The sequence below is a fragment of the Gorilla gorilla genome, chromosome 18 (genome assembly GCF_029281585.2).
Source record: "Gorilla gorilla gorilla isolate KB3781 chromosome 18, NHGRI_mGorGor1-v2.1_pri, whole genome shotgun sequence".
In the NCBI taxonomy this organism is placed as follows: domain Eukaryota; kingdom Metazoa; phylum Chordata; class Mammalia; order Primates; family Hominidae; genus Gorilla; species Gorilla gorilla.
In genome coordinates, this window is record NC_073242.2 from 29,229,148 (window position 1) to 29,254,672 (window position 25,525).

At 53.0% G+C, this 25,525-nt stretch overlaps 1 protein-coding gene and 2 pseudogenes across 6 annotated transcripts in view; 2 read left to right on the forward strand and 1 right to left on the reverse strand.

The window, feature by feature from the left end:
* LOC115931110 (sulfotransferase 1A1-like) overlaps positions 1-19,738 on the forward strand; it is a 37,667-nt gene extending 17,929 nt beyond the window's left edge. For 2 of the 6 annotated variants that reach the window (XM_063700078.1, XM_063700077.1), the window contains exons 3-7: positions 3,152-3,222; positions 17,881-18,007; positions 18,103-18,197; positions 18,697-18,877; positions 19,000-19,738. In XM_063700078.1, coding sequence (XP_063556148.1) covers positions 3,154-3,222; positions 17,881-18,007; positions 18,103-18,197; positions 18,697-18,877; positions 19,000-19,112 — 585 coding nt within the window. In that variant the 5' untranslated portion in view covers positions 3,152-3,153 and the 3' untranslated portion in view covers positions 19,113-19,738. Of the gene's footprint in view, positions 1-3,151; positions 3,223-4,498; positions 4,582-11,925; positions 14,726-14,829; positions 14,956-15,044; positions 15,143-17,880; positions 18,008-18,102; positions 18,198-18,696; positions 18,878-18,999 lie in introns of those variants that run through there. The other 4 variants (XM_063700074.1, XM_031003138.3, XM_063700076.1 and 1 more) reach the window with 4 other exon arrangements.
* Positions 19,739-20,321: 583 nt separating this feature from the next.
* Positions 20,322-22,740, reverse strand: LOC115931111 (SAGA-associated factor 29-like; annotated as a pseudogene).
* A 34-nt stretch (positions 22,741-22,774) lies between these two features.
* Positions 22,775-24,822, forward strand: LOC129527338 (structure-specific endonuclease subunit SLX1-like; annotated as a pseudogene).
* Positions 24,823-25,525: the final 703 nt, after the last annotated feature.

A 25,525-nucleotide genomic window follows, 5' to 3' on the forward strand; every position in this document is an offset into this window, starting at 1 on the left:
GAGGCCTGAAGGGCCAGGGCAAAGGCTGGAGGCTGGGGTGTTTGATTGCGAGAAGTTGCAGGAGGCACTGGCTGGGGAGCCGAGAAATTGGGGAGCCAGAGGTCCACCAGGTCAGGAATTTAGAGGACTAGGGTCGGGGCTCAGACTCTGGGGTTGGGTGTAGGCCAAGGCTGGAGGTAGGCAGGGCTGCGGAGGTCTTTGCCCCCTGAAAAAGGCCCACGGGAAAATAAAGGAGATCCCAGTTCAAGGCCGTAGCAGCTGCAATGACCGTGAACCAATCGTGGGACAGGGAAGGAACCGACCTGCTGTTCAGAAAATCCACGCCTGGGGCCCCGGGGCCAACACAGGAACAAAATGCAAGGGGACCCGTGACCCTGGGGGGCAGAGCAGGTGGAATCTGAGGTTGGGCCTGGATCTTCAGCAAATTCATGCCCAGGGGCCTAGTCCTGCTTTGGTAACAAGATTTTCCCCTGGGGTCTCACGGAAAACATCAAGGGACCTTGGATCCTTGCCGTAGAGGACTATATACCTGTGAGGGTTCAGGGAACCCTCTCCTTAGAAAATCCGACCCGGGCCTGGGGTGTGGGGGACAGGGGCTTGACTGTGGAAACCTTCTCTACTGCGTACAATAAGAACAATGGAAATGTTACCTGAAAAATACCGAGGTTCATTCCCTTAACGAGTCACAAATGACTCCACCAAGAGGCGGGTTTTGATCAATGGGAGTTTTACTTGGCACAAGAAAGGAAGACACTGGGCATATTCTCCCAAGTAGTGTGTCCCCCAGAGAAAGAGACAGGAAGGTTTTATGGGGTGATGGAGAAAGGAGAGGGTGCATGATTGCATGTAGAGTAGGGGTCCCAGTGAGTCATGATGCTAGCGCATAGGTTGCATAGGTTATAGTCATGAAGCTATAGCTTCTCCCGGGGTGAAGACTTTAGCATGGTAATGAGGAGAGTTAACTTGGGTTCAACTGTAAGTAACCTGGGGTCATTTAGGAGCCGATTTAAACAAACAGGGTGACCTCATTCCACCCAGGGCTGGGGAAGAACAGGTTGAGGTCAGGAGGCTGTAAAACAGGCTGATCACTCAAGTTGGTTAAATTCTTGTAATCTTTGGAGATCCTCCGTCTGCTCACAGGAGGGGCCCTGTGGCCTCTATCATCATTGCAATTTCTATAGCCTTGAAGGGGATGGGGTGGGTAACTGGGGAGAAAATCTCTATGGGTCTTAAACCTGACGGGGTCAGTGGGTCAGGAGAACAGACAGCCCGGGAGCTAGGGCCTCCTGTTTTATCAGAAGGTCTGTGCCTGGTCCCGGCGTGTGGTTTGCAGACTAGATTTGCAAACAGCTTCCTAGCAACTGTTAAAGAAGCCTTGTACAGCGGTGAAGGGGTAGGGGACCAGAATGCTATTTAATCCTCAAGAAACTAGTGAGATTGTTCTCTTTTTCTTTTCTTCTTCTTCTTCTTCTTCTTTTTTTTTTTTGAGACAGAGTCTTGTTTTATTGCCCAGCCTGGAGTGTGCAGTGGCCTGATCTCAGCTCATTGAAACCTCCATCTCCAGGTTCAAGCGATCCTCCTGCCTCAGCCTACCAAGTAGCTGGCATTACAGATGCACACCACCATGCCCGGCTAATTTTTGCATTTTTAATGGAGACAAGGTTCACCATGTTTGCCAGGGTCATCTCGAACTCCTGAACTCAAGTAATCTGCCCATCATGGCCTCCCAAAGTGCTGGGATCACAGACATGAGCCCTCGCACCTGAGATTGTTCTTATTACTCTCATATTACAAATGAGGAAACAACTAGTGAAATTGTTCTCTTTTTCTTTTCTTTTTCTTTTTTTTTTTTTTGGAGACAGAGTCTCGCTTTATCATCCTGGCTGGAGTGTGCATTGGCCCGATCTCAGCTCACTGCAACCTCCACTTTCTGGGTTCAAGTGATCCTTCTGCCTCAGCTTCTCGAGAAGCTGGGATTACAGGCATGCGCCACCACACCCAGCTAATTTTGTATTTTTAGTAGAGACGGGGTTTCTCCGTGTTGGTCAGGCTGGTCTCGAACTCCTGACCTCAGGTGATCCACTCACCTCAACTTCCCAAAGTGCTGGGATTACAGGCATGAGCCACCGTGCCCAGCCCACTAGCTTTTTTTAAAAGATAGAAATTAAAATTTCAAAATGTCCAAATGTTCAACTTTTCACAAAATGTTTGGAAGGTAGAGAAAAGTAACCAATAGACCCACTATTGTAACTGGATTGTTTTTGTGAATTGTTATAGTTTTTGAAAAAATAATCGTTCTGCTGTAACTTTTATATTCTGCTATTCTCACTTCATATTTATCATTCCTTTAAAATTTTCTAGTTTTAGAATGGAGACTATGTTCTTTTTTTTTTTTTTTGAGACAGGGTCTTGCTGTGTTGTCCAGACTGGAGTGCAGTGGCATGATCACAGCTCACTGTAGCCTCCACCTCCCAGGCTCAAGCAATCCTCCCACCTCAGCCTCCTGAGTAACTGTGACTACAGGCACACCACCACACCTGGCTAATTTTTGTATTTTTTGTAGAGATGGGGTTTTGCCTTGTTGCCCAGGCTGGTCTCTTAACTCCTGGACTCAAGCAATCTGCCTGCCTCGGCCTCCCAAAGTGCTGGGATTACAGGCTTGAGCCACGGCACCTGTCTATGTTCTCTTTTCACTGTTGGGTCAGATGGTCATATTGATGGATGATAGTGATGGTTACTTTGCATTTTGGAATGGGAAACTTAAACATGAACTGTTATACGGTACTCTACCGAATCTTTTTTTTTTTTTTTTTTTTTTTTTTTTTTGAGACGGAGTCTGGCTCTGTCGCCCAGGCTGGAGTGTAGTGGCGCGATCTCGGCTCACTGCAAGCTCCGCCTCCCGGATTCACGCCATTCTCCTGCCTCAGCCTCCCGAGTAGCTGGGACTACAGGCGCCCACCACCACGCCCGGCTAATTTTTTTGTATTTTTAGTAGAGACGGGGTTTCACCATGTTAGCCAGGATGGTCTCGATCTCCTGACCTCGTGATCCGCCCGCCTCGGCCTCCCAAAGTGCTGGGATTACAGGCGTGAGCCACCGCGCCCGGCCTCTACCGAATCTTTTAAAATTCTTTTGGTGTTTTTGCAAATAGGTATGAGCATTCTCCAGGGAAAGGATGACATATTTTTGGACCTGAAACAGAAATTCTGGAACACCTATATGGTAAGACAGGCGTTTGAAAATGTAATCAGTATCTTTTTGTGTGTGTATATATATACACACACACACACACACACACAATATACAATATATATACATATACATATACAATCAGTAACTTTTTGTGTATATATGTGTGTATGTATATATATGTACATAGATCCACAAAAATATATACTTTTTGTGTACATATTTATAAAGATTTAAAATGTTTTAATTGACACATATATGTATGTATTTTCAGAATACATGTGATGATTTGATACATTTGTATAATCATATCAGGATTCTTTGTGTGTGTGTGTGTCTATATATGGATATATATATGTATATATATTTTTTTTAATAAAATTTTTTTTGAGACAGGGTCTCATTCTGTCACCCAGGCTGGAATGCAGTGGCATGGTCATGGCTCACTGCAGCCTGGACCTCCTGAGCTCAAGCAATGCTCCCACCTCATCCTTCTGAGTAGCTGAGACTACAGGCATGTGCCACTACACCCAGCTAATTATTTTTAAATTTTTTGATAGAGACAGAGCCTCACTATGTAGCACAGGCTGGCCTCAAACTCCTGTGCTCCAGTTATTCTCCCACCTCAACATTAAGTACATTTTTATTAAACTATTCCTAAATTAGAGCTCCAGTTTGGTTGGCAGAAGGGTCCAATATTTTGACAGAGAAATCTTAAAGTTATTTTGATAGATGTATGAGGAGAGGCTTTAAGAGTGTCTATACTTCTCATGAATTGGAAAGAAATACTTTCTCTGGGCCGGGCACGGTGGCTCACGCCTCTAATCCCAACACCTGGGAGGCTGAGGCAGGCAGATCACTTGATGTCAGGAGTTTGAAACCAGCCTGGCCAATATGGTGAAACCCTGTCTCTACTAAAAATACAAAAATTAGCTGGGCATGGTGGTGGATGTCTGTAATCCCAGCTACTCAGTAGGCTGAGGCAGGACAATCACTTGAATCTGAAGACAGGTTGCAGTGAGCCAAGATCTCACCACTGCACTCCAGCCTAGGCAACAGAGCAAGACTCCATCTCAAAAAGAAAAAAAGAAAAGAAATAATATCTCTGCATTTTAGTTCATGTTCTCAATGATTTCTGACTTTATTATATTAACTCTTATTAATGATCACAATTTATTTTGTAAATTTTGCAGCCAAAGGGACAATTTATTTTGTAAATTTGGGATTCTATTTGCAAAATAGGGATGGTAGACTGTGAGTGGCTTAATGGAATCATTCCCACATTCAGAGCCAATGTTTTCAGGTGAGCATCCTGCGGAGTCCTGGTGAAAAGAACTTTAACATCACAAAGGTACTGATAGCGAAGGAGAAGGTTTCCAAGGTTACTCCAAGGTTCAAAGCAAATCAGCGGTTTTACTATTTGCTCGGCACAAATATATATAGTCCAGTCCAGTGCAAAATTTAGGCCGGGCACGGTGGCTCACGCCTGTAATCCCAACACTTTGGGAGGTGGAGGCGGGTGGATCACAAGGTCGGGAGATCGAGACCATCCTGGCTAACATGGTGAAACCCTGTCTCCACTAAAAATAAAAAAATTAGCAGGGCATGGTGGTACGAGCCTGTAGTCCCAGCTACTTGGGAGGCTGAGGCAGGAGAATCACTTGAACCCGGGAAACGGGGGTTGCACTAAGCCGAGATCACGCCACTGCACTCCAGCCTGGGCGACAGAGCGAGACTCTGTCTCAAAAAAAAAAAAAAAGAGCAGGAAGTAGCCGGCTCACACTTGTAATCCCAGCATTTTAGGAGGCTGAGGCAGGAGGATCGGTAGAGCTCAGCAGTTTCAGACCAGCCTGCGCAACACAGTGAGACCCCATCGCTACAAAAATTAAAATAAATTAGCTGGGCATAGTGGCAAGCGTCTGTTGTCCCAGCTGCTCAGGAAGCTGAGATGGGAGGATTGCAAGCCTGGGAGGTCGAGGCTGCAGTAAGCTGTGATTGCACCGCTGCACACCAGCCTGAGTGACAGAGTGAGACCCTGATTCAAAAAAAAAAAAGAGCATGAAGTAGAATTGGGAAAGAAAGAAAGAAGCTTCAGGCAGGGATTTGTAAATGAACAAAACCGCAGGAATATTTGCATACTGTTTTAAAAAACAGTGGTTACAATGAATGAGTCTCATCTACCCTCAGGAAAAGAAAGAGGGTATACCAGCAGTCTAAAGCCCAGCCCATTTGGAGATTTTTTGGGAAGATTTTTTGTGATAAGAAATTGTCAGCCGGGCACGACAACTCACACCTGTAATCCCAGCACTTTGGCAGGCCAAGGCAGGCGGATCACTAGGTCAAGAGATTGAGACCATCCTGGCCAACTTGGTGAAACCCCGTCACTACTAAAAATACAAAAATTAGCCAGGCATGGTGGCGGGTGCCTGTAATCCCAGCTACTCAGGAGACTGAGGCAGGACAATTGCTGGAACCCAGGAGGCGGAGGTTGCAGTGAGCTGAGATCGTGCCACTGCACTCCAGCCTGGCAACAGAGGGAAACTCCATCACAAAAAAAAAAAAAAAAAGAAAGAAAAGAAAAGAAACTGTCTTCCAGGTGCTGTCCTAGGTGTTAGTGGAAGATACCCAAAAAACCATATAAAACAGAGATTCTGTCCTAAAGGGACTTAGAGTCTAGTGGGATAGATAGATAAATAGACAAGTCATTAACTAGAGTTCGATGAGAAATGCTCTCAGAGCCCATGGGTACTCAGCACAGCGAGGAGGTGTGGGAGTGGGGATCAAGGAAGTCTTGCTGGGGCCAGGCACCAGTGGCTCATGCCTGTAATGCTAGCACTTTGGGAGGCCAAGGTGGGTAGATTGCTTGAGCTCAGGAATTTGAGACCAGCCTGGGCAATATGACGATGAAACCTCATCTCCACAAATACAAAAATGAGCTGGTCGTGGTGGCTCACACCTGTAGTCCCAGCTACTCAGGAGGCTGAGGTGGGAGGATCTCCTGAGCCCAGGAGGTCAAGACTGCAGTAAGCTATGATTGTGCCACTGCACTCCAGCCTGGGTAACACAGCGAGACCCTGTCTCAAAATAAAAAATAAAAAATAAAAAAAAAGATCTGGAGTTAGGCACATACTGGGGGACAGGTCATTCCAGGGGCAGAAGAGCTGAGTAGAGTTGACAATGTGTAAAGCACCACGGTATGCCCAGAGGGGAGAAACCGCAGGCAGTTTGGTGTTCACAGAGTATTTGTTGAGCAACTTGGAATGAGTTTGGATCCTGGAGACTGTTGAACACCCGGAGCTGAGGATCTTGCACTTCACGGTTAGGTAATGGCAGCAGAGGAAACCAGAGTGGGGGGTTATTGTAGCCAAGTTCACATAAGAAATAATGAAGTACGTCGGGTGTGGTGGCTCACGCCTGTAATCCTAACACTTTGGGAGGCTGAGGCGAGAGGATCCCTTGAGGTTAGGAGTTCAAGACCAGCTTGGGCAACATAGCAAGACCCTGTCTGTATTTAAAAAAATAAAACTGGCCTGGCATGGTGGCTCACACCTGTAATCTCACCACTTTGAGAGGCCGAGGTGAGCAGATCACTTGAGGTCAGGAGTTCGAGACCAGCCTGACCAAAATGGTGAAACCCCGTCTCTACTAAAAATACAAAAAATTAGCCAGGCATGGTGGCGCACGCCTGTAATCCCAGCTACTCAGGAGGCTGAGTCAGGAGAATTGTGGGCGGCAAGCCACCCAGGCAACGAGGCAAGAGACAGAGGACACAATCTGTTCCAGTATAATAAAATATAAAAGAAGAATAGTTATACCAGATATAGATCTTAGATATGATTATATATGAATATCATTAATCATTAGTTTGTAGCAATTACTTTTTCTTCCAATATTATAATAATCCTCGCTCAATAATCATAGCCTAGGAAAAACCAGGCCATACACAGATAGGAGCTGAAGGGACATAGTGAGGTGTGACCGGAAGACAGGAGTGCGAGCCTTCTGTTATGCCCGGACAGGGCCACCAGAGGGCTCCTTGGTCTAGCGGTGACGCCAGCATCTGGGAAGACTCCCGTTACCAGGCAGATCGTGGTCCAGCGGTAGCAAAAGGTGTCAAGAAACAACACCCGCTACTTAGCAGACCGGGAAAGGGGGGGTCTCCCTTTCCGCGGGGGAGTTTAGAGAAGACTCTGCTCCTCCACCTCTTGTGGAGGGCCTGACATCAGTCAGGCTCGCCCGCAGTTATCCGGAGGCCTAACCGTCTCCCTGTGATGCTGTGCTTCAGTGGTCACACTCCTAGTCCACCTTCATGTTCCATCCTGTGCACCTGACTCTGCTTTCTAGATAGCAGTGGTAAATTAGTGAAAATACTAATAGTCCCTGATATGCAGAAATAATGGCATAAGCTGTCTTTCTCTTTGTCTCCTCTCCCTCTCTGCCTCGGCTGCCAGGCAGGGAAGGGCCCCCTGTCCAGTGGACACGTGACCCACGTGACCTTACCTATCATTGGAGGTGACTCACATTCTTTACCCTGACCCTTCAGCCTTGTATCCAATAAATAACAGCACAGCCCGACGTTCGGGGCCACTACCGGTCTCTGTGTATTGGTGGTAGTGGTCCCCCGGGCCCAGCTGCCTGTGTTGCCCAGGCTTCCTGTGTTGGCCGTGCTGTCACCAAGGTCACAGCATCCTGAGAACATGGTTTTCTCCTTGACTAACAAGGCCTCGGGGTCTGTCTCGGGGTTGGCCTTCCACCAGGTCAGCGGGATGATCCGGCGCAAGCTCACGGTGTGTCTCCTGGTGGTAGAGGGGCTTGTGTCAACCTGTGGCCGGGTGGGGATGCTCCTTCCCAGCTGTTAGGCTGCCCCCAGGCTCCATGCCCTGCCCTGGCCTGGACACTCACGCTTTGCCTTCTTCATCAATGTCATCTACCTCATACCTGTGGACAAAAGGAGGAAAATGCAGGATGCAGCCAGGGGCACAGTCCCTGTAGGGGAGTGTGGAGGACAGGGGCAGGGCGAGGACCCGGTGCTCCCTGCACAGGCGGCCCCGCCCACAGCACGCTCTGTGGAGTTTTTCTCCTGCTGTGCAGATGAGAAGCAGAGTGGCACCCCAGGCAGGTGCAGTGACCAGAGAGCAGCCCTGGGGCTGTTGGAGGAGCCCCTGGGAGCCTCCATCTCCCGAGTGAGCCCAGCAGGACTGTGACCCGTTCGGCCAGGTGTCCTACAGGGGCTGCTGGGCTCAGCTACAGATGGGCGAGACCGCAGCATAGTGGGCACCCAGCGGGAAGAACCAGGGAGGGACAAAGTGAGTTTCGAGGTGCTGGAGAGGCTCTCTTCTTGATGTCGGTGCTGAACCAGAAGTGTGTTTAAGGAGAATTTCCTAAAATTCAAAGAGTTCCATGGGAGTCGTGGCTAGGCCGGGGCGCTTCTTCAGCATCTACCTGCTCTAAGGCCTGAACCCCCGTCATCAGGGCCACGTTTATATGGGGTTCACTGTCAGCCCTGCTTGTCAGGTCCAGCAGCACAATGGGGGCCACACAAAAGGCAGGGCCCAGGCCTGGTGCGGTGGCTCAAGCCTGTAAACCCAACACATTGGGAGGCCAAAGCGGTTGGATCACTTGAGGTCAGGAGTTCGAGACCAGCCTGACCAACATGGTGAAACCCCATCTGTAATAGAAATACAAAAATTAGTCGGGCATGGTGGCACGTGCCTGTAATTACAGCTACTCAAAAGGCTGAGGCAGGAGAATTGCTTGAAAGATGGGGCAGGGGGCAGCGGCAGAGGTTGCAGTGAGCCAAATCGGGCCATTGCACTCCTGGTGAGACCGGAAGGGTCTCTGTGCCAGGAGGAAGGCTTCCTGGAGGAGGCGGACCCCGCTGGGCACAAGCCTGATGAGAGGGAGGGGCATGCCTGTGACATGGGTGGGGAGTCCAGGGTGGGGACGGGACTGTCACAGAGGAGGAGCATGACGGGGAGACAGTGCCCTGGGAATCTCGGCGGTGGAACTCCAGGGAGGAGCTGGCTGGGGCGGAGGTGATGATCCAGGATGCGGGCCAGCGTAGGGGTCTCGGTGGGCATGCTGGGGTCGGATGGAGCGCAGGAGGGAGAGGAGGGGGGACAGGTGGGTACCTGGGCTGGAGGCGCGGCCTGAGGTGGGCAGGTGCAGGGGGCGTGACTTCATTCAGGGGCAGGGCCTGGGGCTAGGCTGAAGCCGGGAGTGAGGACCCCGCTCTCGGGTGGAATTGGAGGGGACCCGCGGTTGGGCGCGGCAGGGCTCACAGGGACACCCCCGTTCTCCTCCCCAGGGAGAAAGTGCTCGTCGTGCACGGCTTCCCGCCCGCCGTGGCAACCCTTCGGGTAAGGAAGGAGACCAGGCGGTGGCAGGCGGGCAAGGGCTTGGGGTCCGCCCCCTGCCTGGAGCCGCCCTAACTCCTCCGTATCCTGCCGCTGTTGGAGTGGGCCTGGAACCCCCTCCATAGGCGCGCCTCCTACTCCCGCTGCACCCCGACCCCCGCCGGGACCTCTATGCGCCGCGCCGCACGGGCGATGGCCTTCGGGCCTCCCCGGCCCCAGGGCACCGCGCAGGTCCCTTTGCTGACACCAAGCCCGAGCCTGAGCCGGACCCGGGGCCCAAGAGGCCTGTGCGCCCTGCGAGCCCTTGAGCTCCAGGGGAGGTCCGCCCCAGGCAGGGCGGCTCATCCCCCAGACCACTTCGGATCCAGCTGTTTGTTGAGGAGCCAGGAAACGCCCTGACACTGTTGCGGCCCTGTCCCCGTCTCTAAGATGGGATGACAGTATTTCTGGCCATTCCTGAGCACAGCAGGACCTGCCTTTTCCCTTTGACTGGAAGGTTCTTCTCTACACCTGTCTTGATAAGCTGCCACCTCCACAGGGAGGTCTTCTCTATCTCCCGATTTAAAATTGCAGCTCTGAGAAGCCAGGCATGGTGGCATATGCCTGTAGTCCCAGCTACAGGGGGAGGCTGAGGTGGGAGGATCGCTTGATCCCAGGAGTTGGAGGCTGCAGTGAGCTATGATCGCTCCACTGCACTATAGCCTGGGCAAAAGAGCAAGAAACTATCTCTAAAAATATAAAATAAAATTGCACCTCTTGTGTACTTCCCCGTCTGCTTCTTTACCTGAATACTTACTATCTCACCGGCTAGGTGCTTTATGACTGTCGTTAGTCTCTCCCACCCCAACCTTTGCACTAAATTGCAGCTCTTGTCACTGCTGTAGAACAAAGTCCTGCACAGAGACGATAGCCAAGAAACAGTTAATAAAATAATGGAAAACGGGTACCTTCTGCTGAGCACCTGCTAATTGTGAGTGAGTAGAGGACTTGCCCTGTGGAGATTCAGTGACCTGCTGGGTGTTGCTGAGCTGTGAGGAAGTTCAGGTCTGGCTGCAGTGGTGAGGCTGTGACTCAATCAATCACTGATGATGCTCCCAGGACCTGCACCAGCTTAGTCCCAGGGGCAAGGAATCTAAACCCCCACCTCCATTTCCTCATCTGTAAGATGCAAATAACAGTCACCCCTGCCTCACGGGATGGAGCTGTGTAATGCCCGGAACAGTGCCTGCTGCACAGAGGGGCTTGCTGCCAGCTGCCTCTCCCTCCTTGTCTCTTACCTGCCTGCTGCCTGGGACAGGATGAAGCAGGGCCCTTGTGTTGCCCCAACCCTGGCTGTTGGCTAAGAGCCCACGTGATCTGCCTGTGAGAGGAGTTCCTTCCGGAAGAACCAGGGCAGCTTCTGCCCCTAGAGGGCCAATGCCCTAGCTGAGTGGAGTCCCCCGGCCCCAGCCTGGTCCAGCTTTGGGAAGAGGGTGCCCAGTTGTGCAATCCAGGCCGGGGCAGCCGTGTCCTGATCTTGGTATTCAGGGCTGAGCCTGGAGGGGGCTTGTTATGCCTGACTCTGTCTCTCTCTCTGGCCCCATGCCTTGGTAGCTGTGAGGTGTCACTGCTTTGGGTGACCTGATCTGGCTGTGATGGATGAGCACGGCGGAAATAGTAGAAGACTCGGAATTAGAAGACGTGAGTGGGCTTTGGCACCAGCCTCCCTACCCCACTCCCTGTCCTGGGCTGCCTGTGACCAACCTTCTTGTTTCTGCAGGCACACTGGATAGCCCTGCTGGAGCCTGATCCTCAGTGTCCCTAATCCCCTCCAGATACTGGTGGCCTAGGGGAAGTCATCAAAGACTGGTGGGACATCGACCTCAGCCCGTTTCCATGCTTTTTGTTTTTGTTTTTTTTTTTTTTGAGAACAGAGTTTCACTCTTGTTGCCCAGGCTGGAGTGCAATGGCATGATCTTGGCTCACCGCAACCTCCGCCTCCTGGGTTCAAGCGATTCTCCTGCCTCAGCCTCCCGAGTAGCTGGGATTACAGGCATGTGCCACCAGGCTTGACTAATTTTCTATTTTTAGTAGAGACAAGGTTTCTCCATGTTGGTCAGGCTGGTCTCAAACTCCCGACTTCAGGTGATCTGCCTGCCTTGGCCTCCGAAAGTGCTAGGATTACAGGAGTGAGCCACTGCGCCAGGCCTTCTCCAGGCTCTTGGCACCTTAGCCAGAAACAATTTAAGGACAAGTCCAAAAGTCATGAACGTAGGCAGATTTCTTGCAGAGTAAAGGGACTCACTCAAGAAGAGGGGGTCCTCAAGAGAGTGTCTCATGCCGTACAAGGTGTGGGGCTGACCTTTATGGGCTTAACTAAAGAGGGGTATATTCATGAAGATTCCAGGAAAAGGTAAAGATTTCTCAAGACCGTGGTGCCACAATTTACACCCAAATACAGGTGTTCCTGGAGCCGTCTTGGCGCTGGTGGGTGTATGGTTTCATATGTTACTGATCATACAATGAGATCCTAGGTGAAACCTACATCAAATACAGCGCCATGTTGTGTCTGGTTGGTCGTAGCCAGCTTGGTCCTCATCCTATTTTTCAGGGACTTATTGGCCCTTAGCACATGCAGCTATTTCAAGTTTCCTTCTTCTCCTCAAGTGAAACTGCTGCCTGGGATTTTCTATTCACTTGCTACCACTCTATTAATCTCACATTCTCGCCTCTTTTCTGTGCCACCCCGTGTGGGTCCGACAGGTTGTTACTAGAGTGCGATACAAAGTCTTAGTCAAGGGAACCTCCTGAGGGTTGCTGAGGGCAGGGGTGAAGCTAGTAGCCTGAGGACCTGCCAGTCACGGGGATTCCTCATGGGCACAGAGGAGGGAGGAGGGGCCCATGGCCCTAGCATATGAGAAGCCTCTCCTCTGCCTGGAAGTCCCATGCCTCAGCTTCCCCCACACTCCCACCTGTCCGCTTGCCTCTGAACTCACGCATTTCTTGGAAGTCTTGGGAGATTCACCTTTACTCAGATGGTTGTTTACCTGTCTCGTGCACAGCTTGACCTTGGACTTTAAAGTGAGGATAAAGAACGAGGAGGATGGGGGGATGCCCTCCTTCCACGGGGCCCTGTGGCTTCCAAGCCTCGGCCTCCTCTGGTCTCTTGTCTGTGGAGCCTCCTTCAAACCCAGGGAAATAAAACCACCTGCCACGGGTTGTGGTTCTTCTGGGATCTTCTATCAATGTTCTATGAGGTCCCCAGGAGCCATGAAGCTGGGGCTGACTCCCAGGGCAATGGGACTGCAGTGTCCTTATTCTTTCTTGTTCTATGCATCCATGCTCTGCTCCACCCCTGCCCCTTCACTCTGCCCACACACATCACTCCAGACTGGCCTTGTGGTCAGAGCCTGGAGTGCATGGGCTGCTGGGGGCCTGTGGGCTGCACTGGGCCAGAACCCCTGGCACCTTCAAGACTGGCCTGGAGCCAGCAGGTAGGTGACCTTTCCAGGGCCTGCCTATCCCATCTTTCTCCTCCAATCCCTCCCCTCTCTTGCCTGGGTCAATTAGAGAAATCTTGTCTGTTGGCCTGCCTGGCAGGGTGGAGTTCAGGGGCAGGTCAGGAGCCCCGTGACAGCTCAAAAAACAAAAAACAAAAAACACAAACCTACAAAAACAAAGCCACCTTTGGGCCTTTCCCCTTTCATTCTGTTTTCTACACAGCAAACTCAGTCGTGGCTTTGGAGATCACTTTAAGCTTGTCTCCAGCTGGCAAACTAAGGAGGGTAACGGAGAAGCTCCCCCACCCCCAACCCTACCCCTTCCTTCCGGAAGCAAATCTAAGTCCGCCCTGGCTCCAGATCCCTCCCACCCTGGACCTAAGAAACCCTCAGCACAGACAACACCCCTGCATTCCCCACACAACACCCACACTCAGCCACTGCGGGCGAGGAGGGCACAAGGCCAGGTTCCCGAGAGCTCAGGTGAGTGACACACTGGAATGGCCCAGGGCACCCTCACCCTGCTCAGCTTGTGGCTCCAACACTCCAGAAGCCGAGGCCTCTGCCATCCCTGCCCTCTCCCCATGGATATCCCATTTCAGACAACCCCGGCCGGCATGAATCCCCCTCCCTTCCTTTTTTTTTTTTTCCGGGGAGGCCAGGTCTTGCTGTCACCGAGGCTGGAGTGCTGTGGGATCCTGGCCACTGCAGCCTGGAATTCCTGGGCTCAAGTGATTCTCCTGCCTCAGTAGCTAGGACTACAGGCCCTCACCATCCTGCCTGGTTAATTTTTTAAAATACTTTTAAAAGATTTTTAGAGATGGGGTCTTGCAATGCTGCCCCAGGTTGGTCTCCAACTCCTGGCCTCAGCTTCCCTAGGGTCTAGGATTACAGGCGGGAGCCACCCTGCCTGGACCCATCCTTTTGCCGAGTCATCAGAGTTTTGTTCATTCCCACAGCAGCTCTGGCCCCTAGTAGCAGCTCAGTTCCTCAATGGGCCGTGTTTGTCCTGGAGCTCAGATGCACGGTGGCTTGGCAAGTGGATCACAGGCCTGGCTGGCCTGGGAGGTTTCCACATGTGAGGGGCCGAGGGGCTCAAGGAGGGGAGTATCTGGGAGAGGAGCCCACTGGGTGGAGGCTGGGGGTCACAGCAGGAAATGGTGAGACAAAGGGCGCTGGCTGGCAGGAAGACAGCACAGGAAGGTCCTAGAGTTTCCTCAGTGCAGCTGGACTCTCCTGGAGACCTTCACACACCCTGATATCTGGGCCCCGCGCCACGAGGGTGCTTTCACTGGTCTGCACCATGGCCCAGGCCCTGGGATTTTGAACAGCTCTGCAGGTGAATGAAAGGTGAGGCCAGGCTGGGGAACCACCACATTAGAGCCCGACCTGGTTTTCAGCCCCAGCCCCGCCACTGACTGGCTTTGTGAGTGCGGGCAAGTCACTCAGCCTCCCTAGGCCTCAGTGACTTCCCTGAAAGCAAGAATTCCACTTTCTTGCTGTTGTGATGGTGGTAAGGGAACGGGCCTGGCTCTGGCCCCTGAAGCGGGAACATGGAGCTGATCCAGGATATCTCCCGCCTGCCACTGGAGTACGTGAAGGGGGTCCCGCTCATCAAGTACTTTGCAGAGGCACTGGGGTCCCTGCAGAGCTTCCAGGCCCGGCCTGATGACCTGCTCATCAGCACCTACCCCAAGTCCGGTAAGTGAGGAGGGCCACCCACCCTCTCCCAGGCGGCAGTCCCCACTTTGGTCAGCAAGGTCGTGCCCTCAGCCTGCTCACCTCCCATCTCCCTCCCTCTCCAGGCACCACCTGGGTGAGCCAGATTGTGGACATGATCTACCAGGGCGGCGATCTGGAGAAGTGTCACCGAGCTCCCATCTTCATGCGGGTGCCCTTCCTTGAGTTCAAAGTCCCAGGGATTCCCTCAGGTGTGTGAGTGTGTCCTGGGTGCAAGGGGAGTGGAGGAAGACAGGGCTGGGGCTTCAGCTCACCAGACCTTCCCTGACCCACTGCTCAGGGCTGGAGACTCTGAAAGACACACCGGCTCCACGGCTCATCAAGACACACCTGCCCCTGGCTCTGCTCCCCCAGACTCTGTTGGATCAGAAGGTCAAGGTGAGGCTGGGCATAGTGTTTCACATCCGTAATCCCAGCACTTTGGGAGGCTGAGCTGGGAAGATCCCTTGAAGCCAGATGTTCCAGACCAATCTCTTCCAAAAAAAAAAAAAAAAAAATTAGCTGGGCCTGGTGGTGTGTGCCTGTAGTACCAGCTACTCAGGAGTCTGAAGTGGGGGATCATCTGAGCCTAGGAGTTCAAGAGTGAAGACCGGGCGCGGTGGTTCACGCCTGCACTTTGGGATGCCAAGGCCGGTGGATCACAAGGTCAGGAAATCGAGACCATCCTGGCTAACACGGTGAAACCCCGTCTCTACTAAAAAATACAAAAATTAGCCGGGCACGGTGGTGGGCGACTGTAGTCCCAGCTACTCAGGAGGCTGAGGCAGGAGAATGGCGTGAACCCAGGAGGCGGAGCTTGCAGTGAGCCGAGATCCCACCACTGCACTCCAGCCTGGGCGAAAGAGTGAGACTGTCTCAAAAAAAAAAAAAAAAAAAAGAGTGAAGTGAGCTATGATCACACCACTGCACTCCAGACTAGATGACAGAGAAACCTTGTCTCAAAAAAAGATGAAGAATAAAAAGAGGGGCCGGCAGGCGCGGTGGCTCACGCCTGTCTTAAAGTGTCCCAGCACTTTAAGAGGGTGAGGCCGGCAGATCACCTGAGGTCAAGAGTTGGAGACCAGCCTGGCCAACATGGCAAAATCCCATCTCTACTAAAAATCCGAAAAAATTAGCCAGGCATGGTGGTAGGCACCTGTAATCCCAGCTACTAAGGAGGATGAGGCAGAAGAATTGCTTGAACCCAGGAGGCAGAGGTTGCAGTGAGCCGAGAGTGCACCATTGCACTCCAGCCTGAGCAACAAGAGCGAAACTCTGTCTCCAAAAAAAAAGAAAAAGCGGGGGGCCAGGCACATGGTGGCTCACGCCTGTAATCTCAACACTTTGGGAGGTCAAGGTGGGTGGATCACCTGAGGTCAGGAGTTGGAGACCACCCCGGCCAACATGGGGAAACCCCGTTCATACTAAAAATACAAAAAATAGCCAGGCGTGGCGGCAGGCACCTGTAATCCCAGCTACTCGGGAGGCTGAGGCAGGATCATCGCTTGAACCCAGGAGGCAGAGGTTGCAGTGAGCTGAGAGTGCACCATTGCACTCCAGCCTGAGCAACAAGAGCGAAACTCTGTCTCCAAAAAAAAAAAAAAAAAAAAGTGAGGGAGCCAGGCACATGGTGGCTCACGCCTGTAATCTCAACACTTTGGGAGGTCAAGGTGGGTGGATCACCTGAGGTCAGGAGTTGGAGACCACCCTGGCCAACATGGGGAAACCCCGTTCATACTAAAAATACAAAAAATAGCCAGGCGTGGCGGCAGGCACCTGTAATCCCAGCTACTCGGGAGGCTGAGGCAGGATCATCGCTTGAACCTGGGAGGTGGGTGGTTGCAGTGAGCCAAGATCGAGCCACAGCACTCCAGCCTGCAAGACAGAAAGACTTCATTTCAAACAAAGTAAATAAATACATAAAAATTTAAAAAAGGTGTCCAGGCGCATTGGCTCACGCCTGTAATCCCAGCACTTTTGGAGGCTGAGCCGCGCAGATAACCTGAGGTTGGGAATTTTAGACCACCTGGAGCAACATAGAAAAACCCCGTGTCTACTAAAAATACAAAATTAACCAGGTGTGGTGGCGCATGCCTAAAATCCCAGTTACTCAGTAGCCTGAGGCAGGAGAATCACGTGAACCTGGGAGGAGGAGCTTGTAGTGAGCGGGAGATCGCGCCATTGCACTCCAGCCTGGGCAACAAGAGCAAAACTGCCTCCCAAAAAAAAAAAAAAGGGGTGCTACCTGTGGTGGATCACTGCTGTAATGCCAGCACTTTGGGAGGCCAAGGTGGGTAGAACGCTTGAGCTCAGGAGTTACAGACCAGCCCAGGAAACATGGGGAGACTCCATCTCTATAAAAATGCAAAATATCAGCAGGGCATGGTGGCATGGCGCTGTAGTTCCAGCTACTGGAAAGTCTGAGGTTGGAGGATTGCTTGAGCCTGGGAGGTCAAGGTTGCAGTGAGTTATCATCACTCCAGTGTACTCCAACTTGGGCGACAGAAAAAAAGAAAGACCAAGGTCTTTTTTTTTTTTTTTTTTTTTTTTTGAGACCGTCTGTCTCAATAAATAAATAAATGAATAAATAAAAATAAAATAAAGTAAAATAAATCCCACAATTAAAAGAAAAAGCAAAGGTCCAGGTGTGGGGCATGTGAATCCAGGGAAGGAGGCCCTGGCTCAGCCCAGCTTTGGTCCTGTTCTTCTGGGAAAGTCGCCTCACTTCCTCCAGCCTTGTCTCATCTTCCACGGGGGGACTGTCTGCCTGTTGCTCTGATGACCAAGAACATAAGACTCTTCAGTGTAGACCTAAGAAAGCTAGAGGGTGGGTCCTCACAGGCCCACAATATTTGGTGGTGGTGGGATCACGGCTGGTGGAACATGCCTTGCTCCAGATCGGGGTGTGACGCATTGATGCAGATTATATTACTATAGAATATGATGGTCTCAGGGACCAGGCAGGACTTTGGCTTCTGAGCAGGGTTCAGATCCTGGCTTGGCCCTACCTGTGCCGTGAGATCTCAAACAAGTCAGCCTCTAAGCCTCAGCTTCCTCCTTTGCCAAACCAAGAGATGAGCTGGCCTGGGGCAGGCTGTGTGGTGATGGTGCTGGGGTTGAGTCTTCTGCCCCTGCAGGTGGTCTATGTTGCCCGCAACGCAAAGGATGTGGCGGTTTCCTACTACCACTTCTACCACATGGACAAGGTGCACCCTGAGCCTGGGACCTGGGACAGCTTCCTGGAGAAGTTCATGGTCGGAGAAGGTAGGTTGGATGGGAGGAAGGAAGGTGTGGAGCTGAGGGGTGGTGGCTACAACGCACAGCAACCCTGTGTTGGTGCCCCTTGCCTGCTTCTCTAGTGTCCTACGGATCCTGGTACCAGCACGTGCAGGAGTGGTGGGAGCTGAGCCGCACCCACCCTGTTCTCTACCTCTTCTATGAAGACATGAAGGAGGTGAGACCACGTGCGATGCTTCCCTCCATGTGACTCCTGGGGGCAGGCACCTCACAGGGACCCGCCAAGGCCACCCAGCCCCCTCCCTGGGCAGCCCCCACAGCAGGCCCAGATTCCCCATCCTGCCTTCTTGGCCCAGGCCTCCCCGCTACAGGCCCCACCTGGCAGCAGGCCCCACACAGCTCTCATCTCTCACACCTGAGTCAGCTGCATGGGTGGCCATGGATCAGAAACTTAGTCCTATTGCTACTCCCTGCCAAAGGGTGTGCCACCCAGGGCCACAGTCACAGAAGAAGACCATCATGGTCCTCACCCATAGGTGCCAAGCCCAGCTCATGATGGGATCACAGGGCAGAGAGCAATTCATTTTACCCCAGGGACTGGGGCCCTGGTGTTCGAGGCTCTTTAGGGTTTCCAGGGGAAGTGGCCAGATCCCCTCTGAGGTTAGAGAGGGAGGCCCATTTTGTTTTGCTCCACTGAGGAGCTCTCTGCTGCTCAGAACCCCAAAAGGGAGATTCAAAAGATCCTGGAGTTTGTGGGGCGCTTCCTGCCAGAGGAGACCGTGGACCTCATGGTTCAGCACACGTCGTTCAAGGAGATGAAGAAGAACCCTATGACCAACTACACCACCGTCCCCTGGGAGTTCATGGACCACAGCATCTCCCCCTTCATGAGGAAAGGTGGGCGATGGCCAGCACAGGGGTTTGGGGCGGGTGGGAGCAGCAGCTGGAGCCTCCCCATAGGCACTCGGGGCCTCCCCTGGAATGAGACTCCAGCTTTGCTCCCTGCCTTCCTCCCCCAGGCATGGCTGGGGACTGGAAGACCACCTTCACCGTGGCGCAGAATGAGCGCTTCGATGCGGACTATGCGGAGAAGATGGCAGGCTGCAGCCTCAGCTTCCGCTCTCAGCTGTGAGAGGGGCTCCTGGAGTCACTGCAGAGGGAGTGTGCGAATCAAGCCTGACCAAGGGGCAAATCAATCCTGACCAAGAATAAAATATGAATTGAGGGCCAGGGACGGTAGGTCATGTCTGTAATCCCAGCAATTTGGGAGGCTGAGGTGGGAGGATCATTTGAGCTCAGGAGTTCAAGACCCACCTGGGCAACATAGATTCTGTTGAAAAATAAAATAAAATAAAATCAATTTTTAAAAAGAGAATAAAATATGATTTGTGGGCCAGGCAGGGTGGCTCATGCCTGTAATCCCAGCAATTTGTGAAGTTGAGGCCAGAAGATCACTGGAGGACAGGAGTTTGAGACCAGCCTGGTCAACGTAACAAGACACCAACCTTACAAAAATTTGAGAAAATTATTTGCATGTGGTGGTGGGCACCTGTAGTCCCAGCTACTTGACAAGTGAAGGCAGGAGGATCGCCTGAGCCAGGGAGGTTGTGGCTGCAGTTGGCTGTGACTGGGCTAATCCACTCAAGCCTGAGGGACAGAGTGAACCCTGCCTGAGAAATAAACAATGTAATGAAAATAAATTTGATTCGTGATCAGCCTGGCCAACATGGTGAAACCCCGACTCTACTGAAAAAAAAAAAAAATCATAAATTAGGGAGGCGTGGTGGGGGGGTGGGCACCTGTAATCCCAGCTACTCTGGAGGCTGAGGCAGGAGAATCGCTGGAACTGGTGGGGGAGGGGGCAGAGGTTGCAGTGAGCCAAGATCGCCCCACTTCACTCCAGCCTGGGCATAAGAGTGAAACTCCATCTTAAAAAAATAATAATAATGAACAAAATAAAATAAATTATGATTTGGGCTGGGCTCGGTGGCTTATGCCTCTAATCCCAGCACTTCAGCCTGGTGGATCATCTGAGGTCAGGATTTGGAGACCAGCCTGGCCAACATGGTGAAACCCCATCTCTACTAAAAATACAAAATTAGCCAAGAGTGTTGGCGCGCACTTGTAATCCCAGTTACTCGGGAGGTCGAGGCAGGAGAATCGTAGTGAGCCGAGATCGCGCCACTGCCCACCAGCCTGGGTGACAGAGCAAGACTCTGTCTCAAAAAATAAATAAATAAGCAAAATAAAATAATTTAAACAGGAAACACACAGCCAAAGAAGTGCAGCATGGAGTAACTTATTGCAAAAGAAAAACTGTATTTTGAAAGTTAAGTGCAGAATAGACAATACACCTTGAGTGAGCTCAGAATGGGCTGCTCCTCAGGGTGGGACAGTGTTGATTACTGCAGGAAAAACTCCCTTTATGGGAGTCTTACACAACTGTTCATAATGGGTGGGAAGAGGCATCACTAGTAAGCATGTTCTGGGTGGTCCTCTGGGTGCACATGCGCATTTGCTATATATGCCTGTTCCTAGGATGCATATCTTATTAGCATTTTAAATCTCCACCCAGGGCTGTGGTTTTTACTATTAAAATGAGCAAAAGGTCAGTTTGAGGACAGGTAAAATCAAAATGCACATGTTCTCAAAAGGGAAAGTCCCTACTGAAGATAGCTTTGCTTGAGCTCAGTGACCAGGCGAATGCTGAGGCTTACTGTGTTGGCCGTGCAGTCACCAAGGCCACAGCATCCTGAGAAAGTGGCTGTCTCCTTGACTACCTATCCTGCCTCACCTGGGCTCCATGCCCTGCCCTGGCCCAAACAAGGACCGCCCGCCTGTCTGATCAGCCTGTTCCTGACATCATCCATGGCCTCTCCCATGGAGGCTGCTTTACCCACTGTGAGGGCGTGTGGATCAGGGCACGGTAGAAGCAGGTGGTCTGCGGATACAGGGTCAGCACGAGCTGCTCCTTCTGCAACAAGGCCTCAGGGTGTCTCGGGGTTGACCTTCCACTGGAGCAGCAGGATGATTCGGCGCCAGCTCATGCTGTGTCTCCTGGTGGTTGAGGGTCTTGTGTCAGCCTGTGGCCGGGTGGGGATGCTCCTTCTCAGCTGTTATGCTGCCCCCAGGCTCCATGCCCTGCCCTGGCCTGAACACTCACTCTTTGCCTTCTTCATCGATGTCATCTACCTCATACCTGTGGACAAAAGGAGGAAAACGCTGGATGCAACCAGGGGCATAGTCCCTGTGGGGGAGTATGGAGGACAGGGGCAGGGCGAGGACCCAGTGCTCCCTGCGCAGCCGGCCCTGCCCACAGCACCCTCTGGGGAGCTTTTCTCCCGCTGTGCAGACAGGAAGCAGAGTGGCAGCCCAGGCAGGTGCAGCGACCAGAGAGCAGCCCGGGGGCTGGTGTCACTCACTTGGTGGTGGTGTGGCTGTAACTGACCACCTCGGCCAGGATCCACTGCTCGTCCCCATTCACGGCCTTCACCCGGGCAGCCACCTTGTCTTCAGGTCTGGTTACATAGTCCCCTGAGGCGGGGTTGGCCCCACAGAGGGGTGGGGGCCTGTGAGTGGAACAAAGGGTCAGTCCCAGCCCCTGGGCACCAGCCCCTCCCTCGCAGCTGCTGCCCTCACTTGTCACCAGGCTTCCCGATCCGCAGGGGCAGGGTCATGGCCGACTGCTGCAGCAGGGTCATCAGCACCCCTCTGCTCATGGTCTTCCGGGGTGGCTCCGAGTCATTGTAGAGACCGGCGATCTTGGCCGCTGTGGGAAGGAAGGGAGGCCTGAGGCCCCAGGGACAGGGGCTGGCCCTGACCCCCCAGCATGCTGCAATGAGCTGTGGGAAGGAGCCCCTGGGAGCCTCAAGCTCCCAAGTGAGCCCGAGGGCCCAGCAGGACTGTGACCCGATCGGCCAGGTGTCCTACAAGGGCTGCTGCTTTCAACTACAGATGGGTGAGATGGCAGCACAGCTGGCACCCAGAGGGAGGAACCAGGGAGGGACAACGCGGGTTCTGAGGTGCTGGTCACATTCTCTTCCTGATGTCGTGCTGACCCAGAAGTGTATTTAATAAGAATTTCCTAAAATTCGAAGGATCCCGCAGGGTCACTGAGAGGTGGAGGCGCTTCTTCTGCGTCTACCTGCTCTACTGCCTGAACTCCTGTCACCAGGGCCGCGTCTATGTGGGGTTCACTGTCAACCCTGCTTGTTGGGTCCAGCAGCACAATGGGGGCCTCACAAAAGACAGGGTCCAGGCCGGGCGCAGTCGCTCACGCCTGTAATCTCAGCACTTTGGGAGGCCTTAAGCGGTCAGATCACTTGAGGTCAGGTGTTCTTTGAGAACAGCCTGGCCAACATGGTGAAACCCCGTCTCTACTAGAAATAAACAAAAATTAGCCAGGCATGGTGGCACGTACCTGTAATTCCAGCTACTTGGGAGGCTGAGGCAGGAGAATCGCTTGAGCCCCGGGGGTCGGGGCAGTGGTTGCAGCGAGCTGAATCGTGCCATTGCACTCCTGGTGAGACGGGGAGGGTCTCTGTGGCTGGAGGAAGGCTTCCTGGAGAAGGCGGACCCCGCGAGGCGCAGGCCTGATGAGAGGGACCCGCCAGGCCTGTGACAAGGGTGGGGCGTCTGGGGAGGGGACGAGGCCTGTCGCAGAGGAGGCGCGTGACGGGGAGCCAGTGCGCTGGGAATCTCGGCGGTGGAATTCCGGGAAGGAGCGGGCTGGGGCGGGGTGATGACCCAGGCTGGAGTCCAGCCTAGGGGTCTTGGTGGGCACGCTGGGGTCGGATGGAGCGCAGGAGGGAGAGGGTGGGGGACAGGTGGGTGGGTACCTGAGCAGGAGGCAGGGCCTGAGGAGGACAGGTGCAGGGGGCGTGACTTCAGGCAGGGGCGGGGCCTGGGACTCTGCTGAAGCCCGGAATGAGGACCTCGCTTTCGGGTGGGGTTGGAGGGGACCCGCGGTGGAACGCGGCGGGACTCCCAGGGACATTCCCGTTCTCCTCCCCAGGGAGATAGTGCTCATAGTGCACAGCTTCCCGTCAGCCGTGGCCGCCCTTCGAGTAAGGAAGAAGACCGGGCGGCCGCTAGTGGCCGGGGTTTAGGGTCCGACACCTGCCCGGAGCCGCCCTGATGCCCCCCTACCCTGCTGCGGTTGGAGTGGGCCTGGCACCCCCGCTCTGGGCGCGCCTCCCTCTCCTGCAGCGCCCCAACCTCCTCCAGCCGCACCGCACTGGCCACTGGCCTTCGGGCCTCCTCTGCCCCAGGACGCCTCGCAGGTCCCTTTGCTGACGCCAAGCCTGAGCCTGAGCCGGACCCTGGGACCTAGAGGCCTGTGCGCCCTGCGCGCCCACGCGCTCCAGGGGAGGTCCGCCCCAGGCACTGAGGCTCGATCTTCCAGACGACTTCGGATCCAGCTGTTTGTTGAGGAATCAGGAAACGCCCTGACACTTTTGCGGCCCTGTCCCCGTCTCTAAGATGGGATGATAGTATTTCTGGCCATTCCTGAGCACAGCAGGACCTGCCTTTTCCCTTTGACTGGAAGGGTTTTCTCTACAACTTCTGCCTTGATAACCTGCCACCTCCACAGGGAGGTCTTCCCTGGCTCCCGATTTAAAATTGCAGCTCTGATAAGCTGGGCATGGTGGCACATGCCTGTAGTCCCAGCTACCGGGGAGGCTGAGGTGGGAGGATCACCTGAACCCAGGAGTTGGAGGCTGCAGTGAGCTATGATCACTCCACTGCACTACAGCCTGGGCAAAAGAGCAAGACCCTGTCTCTAAAAATATAAAATAAAATTGCACTTCTTGTGTACTTGCCCATCCGCTCATTTTCCTGAATACTTTGTTACTTGCTTCGTCTTTAGGGTTCTCATTATTCTCTCCCACCCCAACCTTTGCACTGAACTGCCCGAGGGCAGCTCTTGTCACTGCTGTAGAACAAAGTCTTACACAGAGCTGATGGCCAAGAAATAGTTAATAAAATAATGGATGATGGGCGCCTTCTACTGAGCTCCCACTAATTGTGAGTGAGTAGAGGACTTGCCCTGTGGAGATTCAGTGACCTGCTGGGTGTTGCTGAGCTGTGAGGGAGTTCAGGTCTGGCTGCAGTGGTGAGGCTGTGACTCAATCAATCACTGCTGATGCTCACAGGACCTGCACCAGCTTAGTCCCAGGGGGCAAGGATTTTAAACCCCCATGGCCATTTCCTCGTCTGTAAGATGCAAATAAGAGTCACCCCTGCCTCACAGGATGGAGCTGTGTAATGCCCGGAACAGTGCCTGCTGAACAGAGGGGTTGCTGCCAGCTCCCTCTCCCTCCTTGTCTCTTACGTGCCTGCTGCCTGGGACAGGATGAAGAGGGGCCCTTGTGTTGCCCCAACCCTGGCTGCCCCCTAAGAGCCCACGTGATCTGCCTGTGAGAGGAGTTCCTTCAGGAAGAACCAGGGCAGCTTCTGCCCCTAGAGGGCCAATGCCCTAGGTGAGTGCAGTCCCCTGGCCCCAGCATGGTCCAGCTCTGGGAAGAGGGTGCCCAGTTGTGCAATCCAGGCTGGGGCAGCCAAGTCCTGATCTTGGTATTCAGGGCTGAGCCTGGAGGGGGCTTGTGATGCCTGACTCTGTATCTCTCTCTGGCCCCATGCCTCGGTAGCTGTGAGGTGTCACTGCTTTGGGTGACCTGATCTGGCTGTGCCGGATGGGCATGAAGGAAATAGAAGACTCGGAATTAGAAGAAGAGAGTGGGCTTTGGCCCCGGCCTCCTACCCTACTCCCTGCCCTGGGCTGCCTGTGACCAACTTTCTTGCCTCTGCAGGCACAGTGGACAGCCCTGCTGGAGACCTGATCCTCAGTGTCCCTAACCCCCTCCAGATACCGGTGGCCTAGGGGAGGTCCTCAAAGACCAGTGGGACATCGACCTCGATCAGTATCCAGGCTGTTGACACCTTTGCCAGAAGGAATTTTAAGGACAAGTCAGAAAGTCATGAATGTAGGGAGATTTCTTGCAAAGCGAAAGGACTCACTCAAGAAGGGGAATGTGGGGGTCCTCAAGAGAGTGTCTCATGCCCTACAAGGTGTGGGGCTGACCTTTATGGGCTTCTTTAACTAAAGAGGGGTATATTCATGAAGATTCCAGGAAAAGGTAAAGATTTCTCAAGACCGTGGTGCCACAATTTACACCCAAATACAGGTGTTCCTGGAGCCGTCTTGGCACTGGTGGGTGTATGGTTTCATATGTTACTGATTGTACAGTGAGATCCTAGGTGAAACCTACATCAAATACAGCGCCATGTTGCTTCTGGTTGGTCGTAGCCAGCTTGGTCCTTATCCTATTTTTCAGGGACTTATTGGCCCTTAGCACATGCAGCTATTTCAAGTTTCCTTCTTCTGGTCATGTGAAACTGCTGCCTGGGATTTTCTGTTCTCTTGCTAGCACTCTATTAATCTCACATTCTTGCCTCTTTTCTGTGCCACCCCCTGCTGGTCCGGCTGGTTTTCACTAGAGTGCAATACAAAGTCTGAGTCAAGAGGGCCTCCTGAAGCTTGCT